General features: G+C 45.2%; 1 protein-coding gene and 1 non-coding gene across 8 annotated transcripts in view; both read left to right on the top strand.

Moving 5' to 3' along the window:
* TOP3A (DNA topoisomerase III alpha) overlaps positions 1-18603 on the top strand; it is a 30117-nt gene extending 11514 nt beyond the window's left edge. For 5 of the 7 annotated variants that reach the window (XM_039847535.1, XM_039847541.1, XM_039847540.1 and 2 more), the window contains 13 exons: positions 7-177; positions 458-558; positions 2272-2346; positions 3555-3637; positions 4562-4769; positions 6238-6423; positions 6615-6744; positions 9670-9783; positions 9888-10053; positions 10838-10981; positions 12036-12158; positions 13201-13901; positions 15353-18603. In XM_039847535.1, coding sequence (XP_039703469.1) covers positions 7-177; positions 458-558; positions 2272-2346; positions 3555-3637; positions 4562-4769; positions 6238-6423; positions 6615-6744; positions 9670-9783; positions 9888-10053; positions 10838-10981; positions 12036-12158; positions 13201-13901; positions 15353-15531 — 2381 coding nt within the window. In that variant the 3' untranslated portion in view covers positions 15532-18603. The remainder of the gene's footprint in view (positions 1-6; positions 178-457; positions 559-2271; positions 2347-3554; positions 3638-4561; positions 4770-6237; positions 6424-6614; positions 6745-9669; positions 9784-9887; positions 10054-10837; positions 10982-12035; positions 12159-13200; positions 13902-15352) is intronic. The other 2 variants (XM_039847537.1, XM_039847536.1) reach the window with 2 other exon arrangements.
* Positions 7131-7249, top strand: LOC120590013 (5S ribosomal RNA). Its single transcript, XR_005649618.1, has one exon. It is a non-coding gene; the product is annotated as a 5S ribosomal RNA (ribosomal RNA).
* Positions 18604-18944: the final 341 nt, after the last annotated feature.

Here is an 18944-nt window from a genome sequence, read left to right on the forward strand (position 1 = left end):
TTCCAGGAGCTGCATTCACTAGGTTCCAGACCCTGAGGCTTCAGAAGATTTTTCCTGAGGTGTTGGCAGAGCAGCTGATCAGTTATGGCAGCTGTCAGTTCCCAACACTGGGGTTTGTGGTGGAGAGGTTTAAAGCCATTCAGTCTTTTGTGCCAGAAATCTTTCACAAAATTAAAGGTAGGGCTGCAGAAATTGATTATGATATATAACCTAAGGGCCCAGGAATAACCAAGGGCACCATGGAACATCACTGGCTCTAATGAAATGTGTGATTATTTTTCAGTCTTGCTGCCCTTTACATCCTACCCCATTACAATATTCAGAATCCACTTAAAGTTTCCTCAGTGATCTTCTCTATTTTATAATCCTTTGACTTTCACTGTAATACTTCTGTGGTTATCTATCATATCGTGTGGATCTCTGAGTCATGGACTTCCTGTTTGTATTTCCCCGACAGTAACTCATGACCACAGAGATGGCATTGTAGAATTTAATTGGAAAAGACATCGTCTCTTTAACCACACAGCTTGTCTTGTCCTTTATCAGCTGTGCATGGAGGTAAGTAATATTTTTAAATCTTAATGACCTAGGAAAACTGTAATTTTCCAAGCCACTCTATCTCTGTTGGCAGAGGCGATTCTGTCCCATTTTCCCACTGAACTGTAGCTTTCAGTTTCTATCTCAGGACATTACTTTCTGGGGACTAGTTAAGAGTAGAACCCCATAAAAACAGCACTAAAGGAAAGGATCTATGGAACTTCTAGGTAAAAGCAGAAATTTAAAGAAGTGTATAGCTGAAATCCCTCCCCGAAGCAGTGTATTATCATCAGCAATTTATAAGGATCAGCTAGACCAGTCTAGTTCATAGCTTCCTAAAGCTAGAAGGAGTTTAGACAGCATCTGGTCTAACTCCTTTTGCCATTGATCAGGCGAAGTCTAGACAGAGAGAAGTTACAAATAACTGGACTTGTTTATTTTATACAACATTACATGACTGGAAGTAAAACGAGGGTAAATGAACAGAGAATGGCCTAAGAGAGTCAGTAGAGGACTCTTCCAGGCATGGTGGTCATGAAAGACATCTCAGAGCTGACATTTGAGTAAAGGCCAGAGTGATTAGTAGGAAGCAACTACAGGGGGACCTGGGAAACGCATGTGTCAGTGGAGAGAGAACAGCACAAGCAAAGGACCATGACTAGTCAGTGGCCAAGTGTCATCCCTCAGACTGCTTGTCCACTTTGTGAGGCTGCTTCCTGTCAGTCAGCTTCTTTTAACCCAGAGGCTGCACACAGTGGAACCTAAATAAAACTCGGTGCTTTCTAGGTTTGATGAGTCAGTTGTGCTCCTGGCTGTAGCCCACTGGCAGGTTTAGTATTGATTTGCTAAGGTGGGATAATGACTATTGAGCACCTACTACATGCCAGACACTATTTTTACATGTGATTTTCTTTAAACCTAATAGTGCCTATGTGGGTGGTGATGCTCTCCCAATTTTACGGATGAGGAAGCCAGAGAGAGTGAAGGAACTGTGTACAGACACAGTGGAGCTAATAAGGGACACAGTAAGGACTAGGTCCCAGTGTGGCTGACTTCAGCTCCCACAGACCATGCTGCCTCCCAGGAGTAACCCTGTCTGTGTGCTACTTCACCCTTTGAACCTGAAGGCCACATAGCCACCTGACATGTCTGTAACACTGCACTTTTATCTGTTCAGTAAGAAAGACCTGCTCTTTTTTTTTCTTTGCTTTACTAGAATGTGGCATCAAAAATATGGCAGGTGGGACACACTGAACTCCTTGTCAAGAATACCTGGTCCTAGTCTATTTGGAGAGAGAAATTTGGATTTTGATATATAAATATTCTCATTAACAAATCACTTAAGCTGAGTTGTTTGTACATTTGCAATCTTTTAAAGTATGAAATTGGTCTTAAGATTAAAGTTCTCCAGCTTATATAATTTCTATTTATAACTCTGTATTACAAGAATTTTTTTTAAAATGTAAGATAGGAAACTATGCTTAGAAGACACATAGACTCCAGAAAGGTACCTTAGGACTTATAAAATTGCCCCTCAAAGTCTTGGTTTGAGTGAGAAGGTGGTGATGGTGTCCACCACACTGTGGGCTACATTACGTGGTCCACTCTAACAGGCTGGAATAGGAGGTCTCTGCTGGTGGTGTGACCTGGAACGATGAGGAGGGGCTATCGCATGAAAGCTGGGGAAGATGCACCAGCAGGTTAAACTGGCCTCTGCTTTTCTTGGCTTTCTAGGATCCAACAGCGACTGTGGTTGAGGTCAGTTCTAAGGCAAAGAGCAAGTGGAGGCCTCAAGCTTTGGACACTGTGGTATGTTCTGGAGGGGTTGCACCAGCCCCTGACTTCCTATTTTTGGTACCAGGGTTCTATTGTAGACGTTGGCCTAGTGACAGGAAGCATCACCCTTCACAGGGACATACAGGAAAGTGCTTGGGAAAAACAGAAACGCCAGGAACCCCAAAACATGGGCCTGCTTGGTCTCAGTGCTTTTTTTTTAAGTTAATGAATGTGATAAAGCTGCTTAATGTGGGGTTTGGGAAACAAAAAGAGGAAAATAAATCACCCATCACCTTGCCATCCTTATATAATCACTGATATAATCTTGGTGTCTTTTTTTTTCCTATTTCATATGCTTATTTTTTACATTATTATCATTGAAATTGTTTTTTCGCATCCAAGCATTTTTCTGTTTCTTCATAATCTGTGTAAACATCATTTTACGTATCTACTTTATGAGCCTCCCCTAGAACAGGGCTTCTCAAATTTTTTGACCCCAAGAAGAGCCACCCCCATGGGACATGTCTGAGTAAAGAGGGGTGTCCCTTCCCAGTCATCTCTTTGCAGGAAAATTCAGGGTATAATTCTTGTCAGGGCTAACTCTAGAGGTTGAACATGCAGAATGTGTAGGTTCAGAAATATGCAGAGAGTGGTGGGCAGTGCAATCTTTACCTTGAGTGTGACGTGTGTCCGCTCACACACGTGCGCACAGAGGGATGACAGGAAAATTAAAGATTCATCTAGTAGGTATGGGTATTTTATTCTTTGCTGGTTAAGTATGTTTGACATGTAGCCAACAGTATTGTCATCAAGGGGAAAAGACAGCTGGTTATCTCCCAGGAGGCCTGGAAGAATGATATTTATCATCCAGGGGAATTTTTGGGGGCTCAGATGGTGTTCCTGAAGTGTGATTCTCAGACTGCCTGTGTTGGAATCGGTATATTAGATGCTTACTTAAAAGTACAGATTTCCGGCCTCTTTCCCTGCCCTTCTCTGTCAGAATCCCTAGTGCTCAGGGCCTGGCAGTCTGCTTGCTTCTGCACATCAGAGTCTGAGAACCACTGGACTAGGATCTGGCTCTGCCTGACAGGCCTAGAAATCTTTCTTCAGCATAGTCTTTCTCCCTCTGTGTTGACAACAGCTGGAGTGACTGGGGCCAGACAGTTCTGAAGATGTGTCATGTGGTTGTGTGCCCTCTCACACATTATATACCCTAATGTGCCTGTTGACACATTTAACAGGAGCTTGAGAAGCTGGCTTCTCGAAAGTTGAAAATAAATGCTAAGGAAACCATGAGGATTGCCGAAAAGCTCTACACTCAGGGGTAAATATTCCACATTTGGGAATGGAATTTGATGTATCTTTATCAGCATGAAATATTTTAGAAATAGAGCCTACGGGGAAACACAGACCGTCTAGATGTCACCTAAGCTCTGAAGTAAAAGAATTTTGACACTGATTTCTCTCTTCTGATAATGGAAAAGGCATTTCAAAATCTTTCCTAAAACAAGCACCCATAGAGTAAACAAGACTCCTTAGCAGCTCCCCCTGGGGCTCTGGCAGGTGACAGGCAGCACTTTTAGGAGTTGTTTGCCTGTTGTAAATAATCTTGCCTCAAGGGTCGTGAGCACCCCAGTGACAGTGTGATCCACACAGACCAGTGTGGCAGCCACATGCCACAATTGACTATTGTGTATTGGAAATCTGGATTGTCTGAATCAGAATGGGCTCTAAGTGTGAAATATGTACTAGGTTTTGAAGACTTATATGAAAAAAGAATGCAAACAATCTCAATGTTTAAGTGGATAATAGAAAGTTTTAAATTATATATAGGGTCCACTTTATAGTTTACTGAGCAGCACTGTTGTTTCTTTAAGAAGCACACTGTTGCAGATGTCAGAGCCATGTTGCTCATCCTGGGCTCACTGTCAGACTGACGCTAGAGTGGGCCAGGGATGTGTCCCAGGACATACAGCTGCTGGCAAAGCTGAGCTATAGTAAGTTGCCCTATGCTGTGCTGCCCTTTTATTTATCCTTTGGCTTCTTTGTGTGTCCTAGCAAGACACACAAAGCTTCTCCCCTCTTTGCAGGGCACATCTCAGAACTTTTCTCAACATAGGTAACCAAGGTTGCCTTCAGTTGAGTTGGCTAGGTCAGACAGGTTATTGCAGGTGTCACCAGGTATATTCAATCTAATTCAGTTGTTTATAGAACAATTTCTTACTCTGTTTGTTTGCCTTTGTTTTAGGTACATCAGCTATCCAAGAACTGAAACAAATATTTTCCCCAGAGACTTAAACTTGACAGCACTAGTGGAGCAGCAGATCCCAGATCCACGCTGGGGGGCCTTTGCCCAGAGCATTCTAGAGCGCGGTGTCCCCACCCCCCGCAACGGGAACAAGTCTGACCAAGCTCACCCTCCCATCCACCCCACCAAATACACAAGCAGCTTACAGGTTGGTTTCCCTGACTCTCCTATCTGCTGGAACCCAGAGGGAGGTGAGGGGTCAGTAGTAGGATTTGAATTTACTCTGTGGGCTCTTGTAGGAACTAAGTGATTTTGAAATATCTCTTTCATTTCAGAAAAGAGATGTCAGTGTCAATCTTTCTCTCTGGCTTCTATGAAAGACCCTAATGGTGGGCTCTGCTCTCTACTTAGACCCATCCTTTTCCCCACTCTCTGTCAGCTCCCTCTCCTGCTTCACTGATCCCGCCACACCCAAACTAGGCAGTTCACCTTCCTTGTTCCCTTACACAGCCCCCACACCTACATAGAACCACCTGGCCTTCTTGGTCTTTTGTCAGCTGGAAGAATCCTATTCATCCTGAGACTGGATCAGTTTCCATCACTTTCCTAAAACTTTCACATCACCCTCCTGTCATATAGCAGTCATGGTAGGGCTCTCTCACACACCTGTGCTTGAGCATGTCCCATATCCCAGTCATTTTCTCAGCTGAGGAGTAAGCTCAGCGAGGCCCAAGCCAGTAAGGCTTGTTTGACATCTGCAGGCTTATTACAAATCTAAGTAATTGTTTTTTTTTTTTTTAATAGCACATTTTTTTTCCTGATAGTAAAAGTAGTACATGTTCATTTTAGACAATTTAGAAAATACACGACTGTAGGGAAGAAAAAAATTGCCTGTGATCTCACCTCCTACTGAGAACCACCTTTTTCCTATGCATGTATTAATATTCTTACAATAAAATTTTAACTTGGATTTATAAACTATTTTTCCATTTTATATCATGAGTATTTCCCCATATGCTGAAATATTTTAAGTATGATATTTAATGATTGCATAGATGTACCATAATGTATTTTGCCAAATCTGTTTTTGAAGGATTAAGTTGTTTCTAACTTTCTCATACATGCTATATCAAAGTTAACACTCATATATATAAATATTAGTGTGGATCTCTTATTATTTCCTTGAAATACATTCTTAGAAGGAAAATTAGTGGATACGAGTATGGACATCTTATGAGCTTTTGATAGATTGAGCCTCACCAAATGCTTGATTACCGAAGTATTAGAAAATCACCATCAACCCTGTGTGCATGACGTTGGTCTGAGGCTACTGGATGCATCTTTACTGTATGTCTCTTATGCACAAGGGGCATCTTATGCTTTCATCCTATTTTCTGCTTAAGTTGGGTTTACGTCAAAAGAATCATTTCCCAGTCTTGAAGGCAAGATGACTCTTTTGCTTATCTTTGCCTAATTAGAGTTATAAAGTTTTATCAGCCTAACCCCATAAACTCACAGTAGATTTGCCTGGCACTCTGCATTAGTGTAGGGGGCTACAGGAGTGCACAACTTTAGGCTGAAGGGTAGCCTAAACCAGGTTACACTACCAATGATGCTGAGATCCTTGAGTGGTAATATTCTGGAGAGATTTTCAGACTCTTTTCTTTTCTTCATAGGGAGAGGAACAGCGACTATATGAGTTTATTGTTCGCCATTTCCTAGCTTGCTGCTCTCAGGATGCTCAGGGGCAGGAGACCACTGTGGAGATTGACATTGCTCAGGAACGCTTCGTAGCCCATGGCCTCGTGATTCTGGCCCGAAACTATCTGGATGTGTACCCATATGATCGCTGGAGTGACAAGGTGATAAATCATAGGTCCAATAAGAGGGCAGAATCCATGTCTCACCCCATGGGCCTCAGAGGGGAAAACAATCATATTCCTGACTCTAGTGCCATTGTATGGGGCCAGGCATGTTCTCTGAACTAGGAGTTGTCTTTTGCCTAAGTGCCATGGCAGAGTGATTTGACAGATGCTTCTGCTGCTCTCTGTAGACCCTCCCTGTCTATGAGAGAGGCTCCCGCTTTCAACCCAGCACTGTGGAGATGGTGGACGGGGAGACCAGTCCACCTCAGCTGCTCACCGAAGCCGACCTCATTGCTCTCATGGAAAAGCATGGCATTGGTCAGTAGCTCGTTGTTATGGTAATTAGTAGCTCTTGATCACAACTCTAATGTAGGTGTTATTTTTTGACCTCACTTTATAGCTGAAGTGAGGCTTAGAGAAGTTAACAACTTGACCTAAAGTCACAAAGTATCTGAGTTATTAAAACCTAGATCAAAATAAAATAACTCTGCAGTCAGTGCTCTTCACTCCAGCTCTTCATCATCCATGTACAGGCATATCTCAGAGATACTGCTTGCTGGCTTGGTTCCAGGCCAATAAGAGTCTCATGAATTTTTTGGTTTTCCAAAACATATAAAAGTTGTTTACACCAAACTGTAGTGTTTTAAGCGTATAATAGCATTATGTCTGAAAGACAGTGTACATACCTTAGTTAAAAAATACTTGCCTATGGCCATGCCACCCTGAACACACCCAATCTCGTCTGATCTTGGAGGCTAAGCGGGGTCGGGCCTGGTTAGTACTTGGATGGGAGACTACCTAGGAATACCAGGTGCTGTAGGCCTTAAAAGAAAAAATACTTGCTAAAAAATGCTTACCATCATCTGAGCCTCTAGAGAGTTGTAATGTTTTTACTGGTAGAGGGTTTCGCTTTGATGTTGATGAAAACACAATATCTGCAAAGCACAATAAAATGAGCTATGCCTGTAAAGACAGGCATCTCCCATAACCCACCTGGGAGCAGGTGCTATCAATAGACTCGGTATTTTGGGCCTACACAGAGGTATGTTGTTTTATTATGAATAAGGTACCAACATTTAAAACTTGAGAGATGCCACATAAAAATCTCTCTCTCAATCTTTTAAACTATCATGAGGTCTGGCGGCCTGAGCCTTCTATCCCACATTGACAGTTGTTTAGATTTGAGTAGCAGCCATCGCCTCTAGATGTCATTCTCCATTGCTCACACTGGGCTTCCTTCACCTACTCATTACATGCCAGGCCCCTGTGGGGTCTCAGTTTGCCATCCTGCTATTAGCCATGGGTGGCCATATTCTTAGATTTTTGTTGAAGCATTTCCTATAATTGTTTAAGAATTAAAAATTAGGTTAAAAACAAAATTAGGCCAGAATTGTTTTCCCCACTAAGTCCTATAGCCCAAGCTTTACAGCTTGCTCCCTTGTGATGAACCTGCTGCCCCTCGTCCTTTTTCACCACAACTCTGAGGATTGTGTCTGGCAAGCCTAGTCCAGAAGGGCCAGTGCTTGATGGAGAGGGAAGCGGGTGAAGGGGGAGGATGTGTTATAGAAGCAAGTCGTTTCCTCTGGGCGAAGCTGCCTCACTACAAAGTGAGTTTTATAGTTCTGTGACTTAAATAGATGTGCTCCCACCTGGAGTCCAATGGCCATCACTGGAGTATCCAGAAAGCCCATATATTTAGGCAGAATTACAGATAGTTTTCTCACCGTGATTTATCCATTAAAAATATATGAGGCCTAGGCCCTAGGGACACAAAGAGGAGTAAGGCTTAATCCTTCCCTTCAAGGGCTTGTCTAGCAGGAGAGACAAACCAAACCGACACGTTAGATACAATGTGATGGGTTCTACAGGTAACAGGCAGAGACCTTAAAACCTCATAGTAAGAATTCCCAATGAATACAGGCAAGCCCAGAAGTGCAGTCAGGGCCTAAGGAAGGACAAAGGGACAGGAAAGCACATGCCGCTGGGACGGGGGTGGCTGGGTGGGGGGTTGGAGGGTGGTTGTAGAAATGAGGCCAGAAAGGTGATTTGAGCCATGCCAGGCAGAGAGTTTTGGATGTTGGCCAGTGGTCAGCAGACAGTCATCTAAGATTTCTAGGGAAAAGAGCACCATAGAGCTACATTAAAAAAAAAAAAAAAAAGCTAACAGCTTTATTGAGACATAATTCATACATACCATTCATTGATTTACAGTTCAGTGTTTAGTATATTCACAAAACTGTGTGGCCATCACTACAAATCAATTTGAGAACATTTTTATTACCCCAGAAAGAAACCCCATAACCATTAGTCACTCCCCATTTCCCCTTCTCTCCAATCCTAACCCCCAGCGCTAGGCAGCCACTAATCTTTCTGACTCAGTAGATTTGCCTATTTTAGCCATTTCTTGTAAATGGAATGATGGAGTATGTGGCCTTTTGTAACTCACTTTTACTTACATGTTTTTAGGGTTCATCCATGTTGTGACATGTATCGGTACTTTGTTCCTTTTTATTACTGCATATTTTCCACATTTTGTTTATCAGTTGTTTTGTTATCAGTGATGGACATTTGGGTTATTTCCATAATGCTTCAGTGAACATTTGTGTAAAAGTTTTTCTGTAGACATAGTTTTGGTTCTCTTGAGTATATACCTAAGAGTAGAGTTGCTGGGTCATGTGGTGACTCTTTTTAACCTTTTGAGGAACCGCCAGACTGTTTTCCCCAGTGGTTGTACCATTTTACATTCCTCCAGCAGTGTATGAGGGTCCCAGTTGCTCCATATCCTCACCAACATTTGTTATTATTTGTCCTTCTTATTATAACCATCCAGGTGGGCATGAAGTAATATTTCTTTGTGAGTTTGGTTTGCATTTCCCTGATGGCAGAGCTCTATTTTAAAAGGTCCCTTTGGCAACATCATAAAGAATGGGGTGGGTGGAAGAAGAAACCAGAAACTAGGAGATTGAGGATGTAATGATGCAGATGAGATTGTTTGTTCCTGGCCATGGCTCTGACACATGGAACTGAGGAGAAAGACTTGAAAAAGGAACTTCAAAGCTGGAGTTAACAGCTTTAGTGAGTAACTGGATGTGAGGGAGAGGTGAGGGGCCATCATGGTTTCTACATGGGCCAGATGTGACTGGAAGTGACATACTGAGAATAGGAAATCCAGGCAGAGAAGGGGCCCATGGGACACCCGGGAGGAGGACAGGATTAACCTGAGTAACCAGGAGTGGCTTTCAGGTACTGATGCTACGCATGCAGAACACATCGAGACGATCAAAGCCCGGACGTACGTTGGGCTCACCCCCGACAAGCGGTTTCTCCCTGGGCATCTGGGCATGGGACTTGTGGAAGGTAAAGAGGAGGGAGCTTGCAGTGGGTAGTTGGGGAGGCTGTGTGGCTAAAGTCCCTAAATTGTATTGTCTGGGGCTGCACAAAACACTGCTGTTTTCCTGCAGGTTATGACTCCATGGGTTATGAGATGTCCAAGCCTGACCTCCGGGCTGAGCTGGAAGCTGATCTGAAGCTGATCTGTGAGGGGAAGAAGGATAAATTTGTGGTTCTAAGACAACAGGTCCAGAAGTACAAGCAGGTTTTCACTGAAGCAGTGGCTAAAGCTAAGAAGTGGGTACCAGGACCTGCTCTTCTGTACATATAGAGGTTTAGCTGTGTGACCTTGGCCCTAACATTTCCATAAGAATAGGAGTTCTTGGGGTGATTCAGCATAAACCAGGTGTAGCTCCTCGTAACCCCATCCCTTCAGGTTGTTAAAGCCCCTCCAGCACAGTTCTTCTTCACCAGTGGCCTTGTTACCTGGCAGTGCTTTCCGCATACAGCTCCTCCCCTTCAGATTTTCTTCCTGAGTTTTGTTTGTTCCTTTCCATAAAGTTTTGTCACTATAGAAACAATAAACAGATCTGATCCAGTTATTCTGGTCTGTTGGCTTTAGAAATATCATTTTCTTGATTTTAATTCTGTCTTGAATTAGTAAGCAGCACAACCATACATCAGTAAACGCAAGTGCTGGTGTATGACCCATTTGTTCTCTGAAGTATTTGGAGGTGGCCATTTAGCAAGCAGCATGTGTGTATTTTGTTAGAAATGTTTTCTATCACGTAACAATTTTGAAAAATGCATGAGCTAGTTTTATACTTCAACCCAGTGTGTGCATGGACCCTGTGCAATTTTGTTTGATGTGAAGTCAGTGACAAGGCAGACTTACCTGCCCTGTAGCTGGATCCCTGCTGGGATCTGTCAGGAGTAAGAAGAGCCAGGGCTGCTTGATTAGTGCAGCGCTCTGTCTGCCTCCATTCTTTACATCAGACCTATGGCTGACCTGCAGCTGGTTCCCAAGGTCACACACATGTGTGCACATAAGATTGTTGCAAATGCTTTGCTGTCTCTTCAGGTTGGATGAAGCCTTGTCCCAGTACTTTGGGGAAGGGGCAGAGGTGGCTCAGCAAGAAGCCATCTACCCAGCTGTGCCAGAGCCTATCAGGAAGTGCCCACAGTGCAATAAGGACATGGTCCTCAAGACCAAGAAGAGCGGTGGGTCAGTACCCAGCTTGTGCCCCGCCCCCTCCTTTGCTTGCTCAGTACCTGCCATACTGCTCTCTGCAAGACCCCGTCATTCATTTCTTTGTCACTCTTTAAAGGCAGCCTGCTGTTGCCAGCCCCTGGATAGGGTGTTGGGTATGGAACAGTATCCGACTGGGACCTGGTCCTAAAGGAATGAAGTGCTGTGGGATTTAGAGGAGGTGGGGGACTCACTGGTGGTCGGGCTTCTGTTCCCTATAGATAGCAACTCACTCATCCAGTGTGTGGAGAATGGTGGAGAAGTATGAGCTTCAGACCTAGGTGTGTGTGGGGTTCAATCCCACTTCTGCCACATATAAGCTTTGTACCCCAAAGCAGGTTACTTAACTACTCTGAGCCCCAATTTTTTCTTCCATAAACTCAGGGCAGTGGTGTTTACCTCACAAAGCTATAGAAAAGGTGAGGATTCAGTGAAAAGGGTCAAGGGTCTAGCACACATCCTGATACGTTAGAGACACTCAACAATACTGCTTCGTTACTCTAATTTTGGCTCTGAATTGGGTCTGAACATCTCAAATCCCTCTTCTTTTTCAGTGCAGTGAGTCAGAGTGGGCAGTTTACTCCAAGGCTCAGGTTACCTGGCCTGACCTAGCTGCCCAAGCCAGCACCTGGCTGCTGAGGGAAGTTCACAGCAAGAGTGGTGGACGGTGGTGGCAGCTAAGGATTATCATGAGGAATTGGTTAGGGATGGTGTGAGAGCACTCAACACGGAGTCTGAACAGAACCCTTGGTACTCAGCTGGTCCGGGTATTTGTAGGTGGGTTGGTTATTTTTCAGTAGAAAGCAGAGTCAGCTGTAGCTGTTTCACTTTTTTAGGGAGATGAGAAATAAATGCAGGCTAGTTTTTCTGAGTTATTCATTAACAGTGACATTTAAGTGTCCTCCATAAAAATGAATGTCTTCTTTTATCAGCTGAAGAAAAGTTTGCCAGATGGGTAATAGCCTAGGACTGTTTCCTCTTACCTGTGGTCTGACGGCTCCTGCCTCACCGTGGTCCCCATGCCCCCCAGGTTCTACCTCAGCTGCGTGGGTTTCCCAGAATGTCGATCGGCTGTGTGGTTCCCCGACTCTGTGCTGGAGGCCAGCAGGGATGAAAGTGTGTGTCCAGTGTGTCAGCCACACCCTGTTTACAGGTGAGCTGGGTGCCTGAGTCAGCTGTAAGAGCACAGGTGGAAAATTTCCAGGGACTTTAATTCCTAGTTAGGAAGCGTATTCGCTGTGCTCAGCAGCAGCCAGGTCAACAGGCCTAAATTAGTTCAGGTCCCATAGATGCCTTTGTAGGCAAGGAAACCAGTCCTGGGGACAGGTTCCTGGGCTGGCTCAGGAAGAAGAACCATGAAGGCCCCCTTTCCCTGCCCTTCTGCTAGATTGCCTCTGTGTAGAGTGTAGGAAAGTATTCATATGTTTAATATCATTTCCAAGCTCCTTCCAAAAGCCCAGAGTCCTCATTTAAAACTGATCCTCAAACTTTTTGGTCACAGGAGCCCTTATACTTGTAAAAATATTTGAGAAACCCAAAGAGCTTTTGTTGTAGGTTCTGTTTATCATTATTTACCATATCCTAAATTAAAGTGGAGACATCTTCTAAAATTTAGGTTATTTGTTCATAACAGATGCACTGTATAGTAAAATAACATGTTTTTAGACTAAAATGCCTATTTTCTAACCTCCCAAATTTAGAGAAATGTATGGTTTTTCAATTTTGCAAGTCTGTTGTCTTTAGTAGGAGAACGGTGATTCTGATCTGCTTTTGCAATCAGTCAGCTAAGTTTATTGCATGTATTATAGGCTCCAGCAAACTCTACTGCACACACTTGGAAGAATGAGAGAGTACAATAGATATAACTTCTTAGTGCTGTTACAAAATATTTTTTACTTCACCTTGAAAAGGCCCAGGAGCCCCCAGAGGCTGCTGAAACACAGTCTGAGAACCTGGTACAGGGGAATGAATCTTTTAGAGGCTCCTTTCTGTATTGCAGTCTTAGATTTCATCTGTCTCCTACTCTGTACTCTTATGAAGATTGGAGGGACCAGATGGTTGGCTGGTGACTTATGTGGGCTTTCTGGGGCATGGGGATGCCAACGGGAGACCTAGGATGGGCACAGCCCTCTGTTGACCATGAAGACTTTTGTACCTGGTAGTTAACGTTTTTTCTCATCTTCTGGCCTCACTAGGTTGAAGTTAAAATTTAAACGTGGTAGCCTTCCCCCAACCATGCCTCTTGAATTTGTTGGCTGCATCGGTGGATGTGATGAGACCCTGAGGGAAATCTTGGACCTAAGGTTTTCACGGGGCACCTCCAGAACTTGCCAGCCAGCCAGCCAGCCCTCTAGCCATCTCCAGGTTAACCAGTCCCTGAACAGAGTCCACAGCAGCCAGCACAGCCACCCTCTGCCTCCTGACACCAGGCATACTAGGCCTTCAAAGGCTCTGGCCCAGAATCTACCATTGCCTACTGCTGCTGGTGAAAGCAACTCTGTGACCTGCAACTGTGGCCAGGAGGCCATCCTGCTCACTGTCCGGAAGGAGGGGCCCAATCAGGGCCGTCAGTTCTATAAATGCCATGGTGGCAGCTGCAACTTCTTCCTGTGGGCAGACAGCAGCCATCCAGAAGCAGGAAGGACTCCTTCCTCCACATCAAGACCCCTAGACGCCTCACTTGGGCACTCATCAGGTTTAGGGAAACACCCAGGTGGGTTTGGCAACTCTGGTAATGACAGTGGTGGTGGCACAGCCTGCCTGTGCAGCCAGCCCGCTGTCAAACTGACTGTGCAGAAGGATGGACCCAACAAGGGGCGCCAGTTCCACACATGCTCCAAGCCAAGAGAGCAGCAGTGCGGCTTCTTCCAGTGGGTAGACGAGAATGTGGCCCCAGGTGAGAATCACAACCCTTCCCTGTAGCACCACTGCAGGGAGCAGCTCCAGAGTTGGGCCTGGCGTGGGGCGTTCAGATCCCTGCTTCAGAGACTGAAGGCAGGGTGGGGCAGTGGTGGGAGCGGGAAGATGATTGGGTTGCCTTGCTCCTCCAGCTCCTCACATGATCATTTTCAGCAAGGTAGTGAATGGCAGTCTTCATTCCAAACCAGAGGGTGACTGTCATGAGTTGAGTAGCTTGCTATGTGCTTAGCATTATGTTAAGTAGACTATATAGTAGGCATCGTCCATCTTTACCAGGTAAGCATGTGATCAGTTTTACAAATGAGGAACGTGAAGCCCCAACAAACGAAGTGATTTTGCTCAGAGTCACACAGTAGCACAGCCCAAGATTTGAATGTAGTTCAGCCTAATCCCACAGTCCTATTCTCCTGTAGCCTTTGTAAACCATGCAGAATCAATAGCCTCATTTCTTCAGATGAAAAAATTGGCCCTAATGTCTAGGAACCTACCTAAGGTTACATAGCTTGGGTCTGGCACCCAAAAAATGAGTATGTGAGAACTAGCACCCAGACATTGGATCAAGGTAGATCCACCTGAAGGCACTTTGAAATGATCCCTGCCTGCTGCAGTACATATAGCAGAAGCTTAATTAAAATATCTGAAAATCACCAAAATACCTGGTGGTGGCTTTGCCGTTGTATAGATCTGGTTCCAAAGCCCAGCTGCCTAACCTTGAACAAATGACTTGGCCTCTCAGCCTCAGTTTCCTCAATAAGATGGGCACCTGCCTACCTTTGTTAAGGTTTCTGTTTTATAAAGAAGTTTAGTTAGTCTCAGACTATGGTTCTCAGATACATGTTGCCAGCTCTGCATGTACAAGAAGAACCTAGAAGGCTTGGTAAAAGCATAGGGCTGGCTACCAGTGCGGGAGGAGGCCAGAGACAGCCACTGAAGTGATGGACCCACATTAGAAGTGTATGAAAGGTAGTTCAGGTATGGAAGAGCTACTTGTCTCCCCCACTGGAAGGAAGTAGTGTCTGACCTCTGGATAATTAAGCAGTCGGTAGTAAGAGGCCTGTTTAAGGACTGCAAGGTTCCAGAACTCGGGTGAGGTGGGAAGCAGTTGTCAGTCACAGGCTCACTTTGCTGCCTCACCGACATAACCTCAGGCCAGTTGCTTGTTTTCCACTTCTGTAAAAAGGGTGTATACGAAGTGACAACAGTGCCCCCTTTACCAGAACAGTGAGAGTGGGCCAAGGCCTTCAAGAGCTCAGGGTTCAGGTAGTGACACATTTTGTGTTGACATAGAGTGAAGGGAGCCGGGCCTGTGGGTTAGCTGTGACTACATAAAGGTTGGGAGGATACTCTCCACCCACTGGGGTAACCTGTATTTTCTTTCTACTTCAGTGTGTCCTTCTAAACTCAGCCTTTCCCTGACTCTTCTCACAGGAACTTTTGGAGCCCTACCCTGGCCAGGAGGCAGAGGAAAAACCCAGGGACCAGAGTCCAGAAGCAAAAGGCCCCGGGCCAGTTCCGTAGACACAGGGTCCACGGCCAAAAAACCCCGGAAATGCAGCCTTTGCCACCAGCCTGGACACACCCGTCCTTTCTGTCCTCAGAATAGATGAGGGCAGGGTAGGGTAGAAAGGGCCACTTCTTTGGACCTGCCCCTTTTGTTTCAGGAATGAATTGTTTTCACTAGGACCAGGTGGCCCTTCACTGCCCTAGAGGCACTGAGGAAAGTGGGAGCTACTGGAGTCTGGCTCGCTTGTGTTAAGGAGTGAAGATCCAGACTGCACTCTCAAGAAGTCCACCTCTGTTGGACAGTGGCCCTCTGCCCAGGGCTCAGGAATGACTATGGCCACCACTGAGAAGTCACAGAAACTTCCCTGTGATCCCGGCACGGATTGTTGCAGTTAGCACTGTAGAGAAGCTGGTAGTTAGCGTATTTGGCATTGAGGTCCATGCATTCCGCAGCTGTGGCCACCAGAAAGCCCCTTTGAGGGACTGGCGCTCCCATTGCAGGCTCTGGGCAGCCTGGAAAGGGTTTCTCTCTACACATTCTGAGAATGGAGGATGTAATTCAAGGAAGTTGTTCTTGTCCTAAAATTGTATCTATAGAAGCAGCTTTTCCTCTTTTATCTAGAAGCTGCTATGGCTAGGACACTTCCAGCTCATGTGCCTTATAATAAAGAATTCTACCCCTTTACTCTGGTGGGTATGGTGCAGTATCTGGTGAACAGTGGCAAGAACAGCAGGTACAGACACCAGCCAGTGCCCGAGGGATGTCTCGCTAGCCTCTAGCCCTCGTGGCCTCCCCTCCCAGCCCTTGCCCTTCTTCCTTGTTCACATGGTAAATAGTAAGCCCAACTTCCTGCAGAGCAGAGAAAGCTGATGCAAGATTCAAAATACTCTTCATCTTCCACACCTCCAGAGGTTGCCACCTTCCTTATTTGCCTTTACAAAAGGCTTGTGAATGATACATAACCATATTGGCTTTATTTTATGGTGTAGAAGGTAAGCAGAAATGGGTTGTGAGTTGCCCAGAGTCACATTGCTAGCTGGTAAAGAAGTGAACTATCCTCAGGTCTCGGGACTCCAGGCCTTATGCCTTTCAGTTAGACCAATAGTTCTGTGCCCTCGTTGGACAGCAGGGTGGAGAATTTTTATAAGTGCAGATAGAGACCTAGACTTGCTCCTGGAGCACCTGATCAGTGAGTATGGGTCATGGCCCTGCATATGTGGGTTTTCTCCTCCCCTAGCCCTGGCAACCACCAGTCTACTTTCTGTCTCTGGTTTTACCTATTCCAAACATTTCACATAAATGGAATTATACAGAATATGACTTGTGTCTGGCTTCCTTCACTAAGGATGTTGTTTGCAAGGTTCATCCACATGGCATGTGTCAGTTCTTTATTCTTTATGACAGAATGATATTCCATTGTGTGGATGGACCACATTATGGTCATCAGCTGATGGATGTTTGGGTTATTACCTTTTGGCTATTGTGAATAGTGCTGCTATAAACATTCATGTACAAGAATTTGAAAAAAAGTTTTGAACACCTGTTTTCAGTTCTTTTGGTGTATGTGTAGGAGTGGAATCACTGGGTCATGTGGTAATTCTATGTTTGATTACTAAGTGATTTTCCAAAGCAGTTGTACCATTTTATATTCCCACCAATGATGCCCTAGGGTCCTTTTCTACACATCTTCACCAATACTTATTTTTATTATGGCCACCCTAGTGTATGTGAAGTGATACCTCATTGTGGTTTTGACTTGCATTTTCCCAATGACTACGGATGTTCAACATCTTTTCATGTGCTTTTTGGCCATTTTTGGAGAAATACATCTTTGGAGAAACGTCTATTCAAGTCTTTTGCCCATTTTTCAATTGGGTTATTTGTCTTTTTGCTGTTGAATTGTAGGCGTTCTTTATAGATTCTGGATACTAGATGCTTTTGTGGGTTGTAATCTTTCCACAGGTAACTCCTGTGCTTGCCAAGGTCAAGAACCGCTGGATTGGGCTGTACCAAGGACAGACCCAGCTCAGGTCCTGACGCTCCACCAGCCTGCTGTGCTTCCCTGGGCTTGTGCCTTCACCACTGAGCCTAAGTGGTTTCATCTGTAACACGTGGTGGTGGTCAGCTGGAGGCTCTCTGGTGGATGGCAATGTTCAGGCGCAATTGCAGTGAGAACTTCACAAATATAACCTGTGAGGGAGTTTTCCATGTCTCTTGGTGACTCACTCAGGCTAGTAGCATTTAATGCACCGAGAAATTGATCCTTCCCCCTCCAGCGGTGACTGGAAAAGTTTGAGCCCTGTCTCCTACAGCTCACACAATGTAAGACTGAAGAGAATATGAGCCCTGTCTGAGACTAGGAACTAGGCCAGGTGGTTGACACCATGTTTTTCAGCTCCCCTGCAAGAGAAATTTTGGCTCTGATGGATAAAATGCCTTCCCCTACAAGCAGCTAAGTGGAAATTAAGACAGTCTTTGCCTCCATGTCTATACCTCAAAGCTTTTGGAGAATCCACACCATTCTCCATCCTGAGGTGAGATCCTGCATGGCAGGGCAAGAGCCACCTACCATCCCCTGGAGAAGAGGAAACCTCTCTGATGCCTCTTGAACTTCCCACAGTGCCTCTGCTGCCCATCTGAGAAACAGCAAGAGTGGCCGCCCTGCACAGCTGCTGGTATTTGAGGGAAACTGATGCTTACTGCTTTTGGAGCATCTGGAAGCTAACATAAACCCTGTTTACCCTTGCAGCCAGCCACTCTCCAAGCCCTAGGCCCAGTGTGCCCAGCAGCACTGTGCCCACATCAGGTATCAGCCCTGGGACACAGGGAGGAGAGCCCGTTGCCCTTTGGGGTGAATCACAGCTGCCTTTCCTTGCAAGGCCTGTTGCAGCCTAGAACTTAAGCTATTCAGACCCAAGGATCCCTGGACTAGAAATCAAAGATGGTGCGGGGTCAACTAGCATGCTGGGGTGGTGCTGCTCACTCCTGTTGGTGGTTACTGCTAGGGACATGTGTGCATTCCATCCCCGCCTTAGACCACCTGTGGTTACACTGGGAGGTGATACTGGGGGCAGCCTGGAAAGTTTGGTGTGAAATTATGTAAGCAAAAGAGTCTCAGAGTCTGGCCTTCCTGCCAGCCTGAGGCCACAGCCAATTAAACAGTTGTCTCAGGAAACTGGCAGCAGAGCAATGATGACCCAAAACAGCATCCTCAGGGTCATTTGGTGTTGGCTTTTGTAATACACTCGATTTCATCCACTAGACCTTTAGCTTCCAAATTATAATGTTACTGGTTTTTTTTTTAAAGACCCTGATTAGAAAAGCAAAATATACTTTTAAAAAATGCAACTGTGACGTGCCAGATTGAAGGCCCCTCATTTTAGAAAGAGCAGGGCTGAGGTGGAACAGTGGCCCTGGATTATAGGCTTCAAGGTGAGCTGTCCAGACCCTGACCCTGGGCCCAGTGTCCTTTCTATACCTGGAGGAGGTACTACCTGCTCTAGAGCCTCTTCAGGT

Source organism: Pteropus medius, unplaced genomic scaffold (assembly GCF_902729225.1).
Source record: "Pteropus medius unplaced genomic scaffold, Ma_sr-lr_union100, whole genome shotgun sequence".
NCBI classification, from domain to species: Eukaryota; Metazoa; Chordata; class Mammalia; order Chiroptera; family Pteropodidae; genus Pteropus; species Pteropus medius.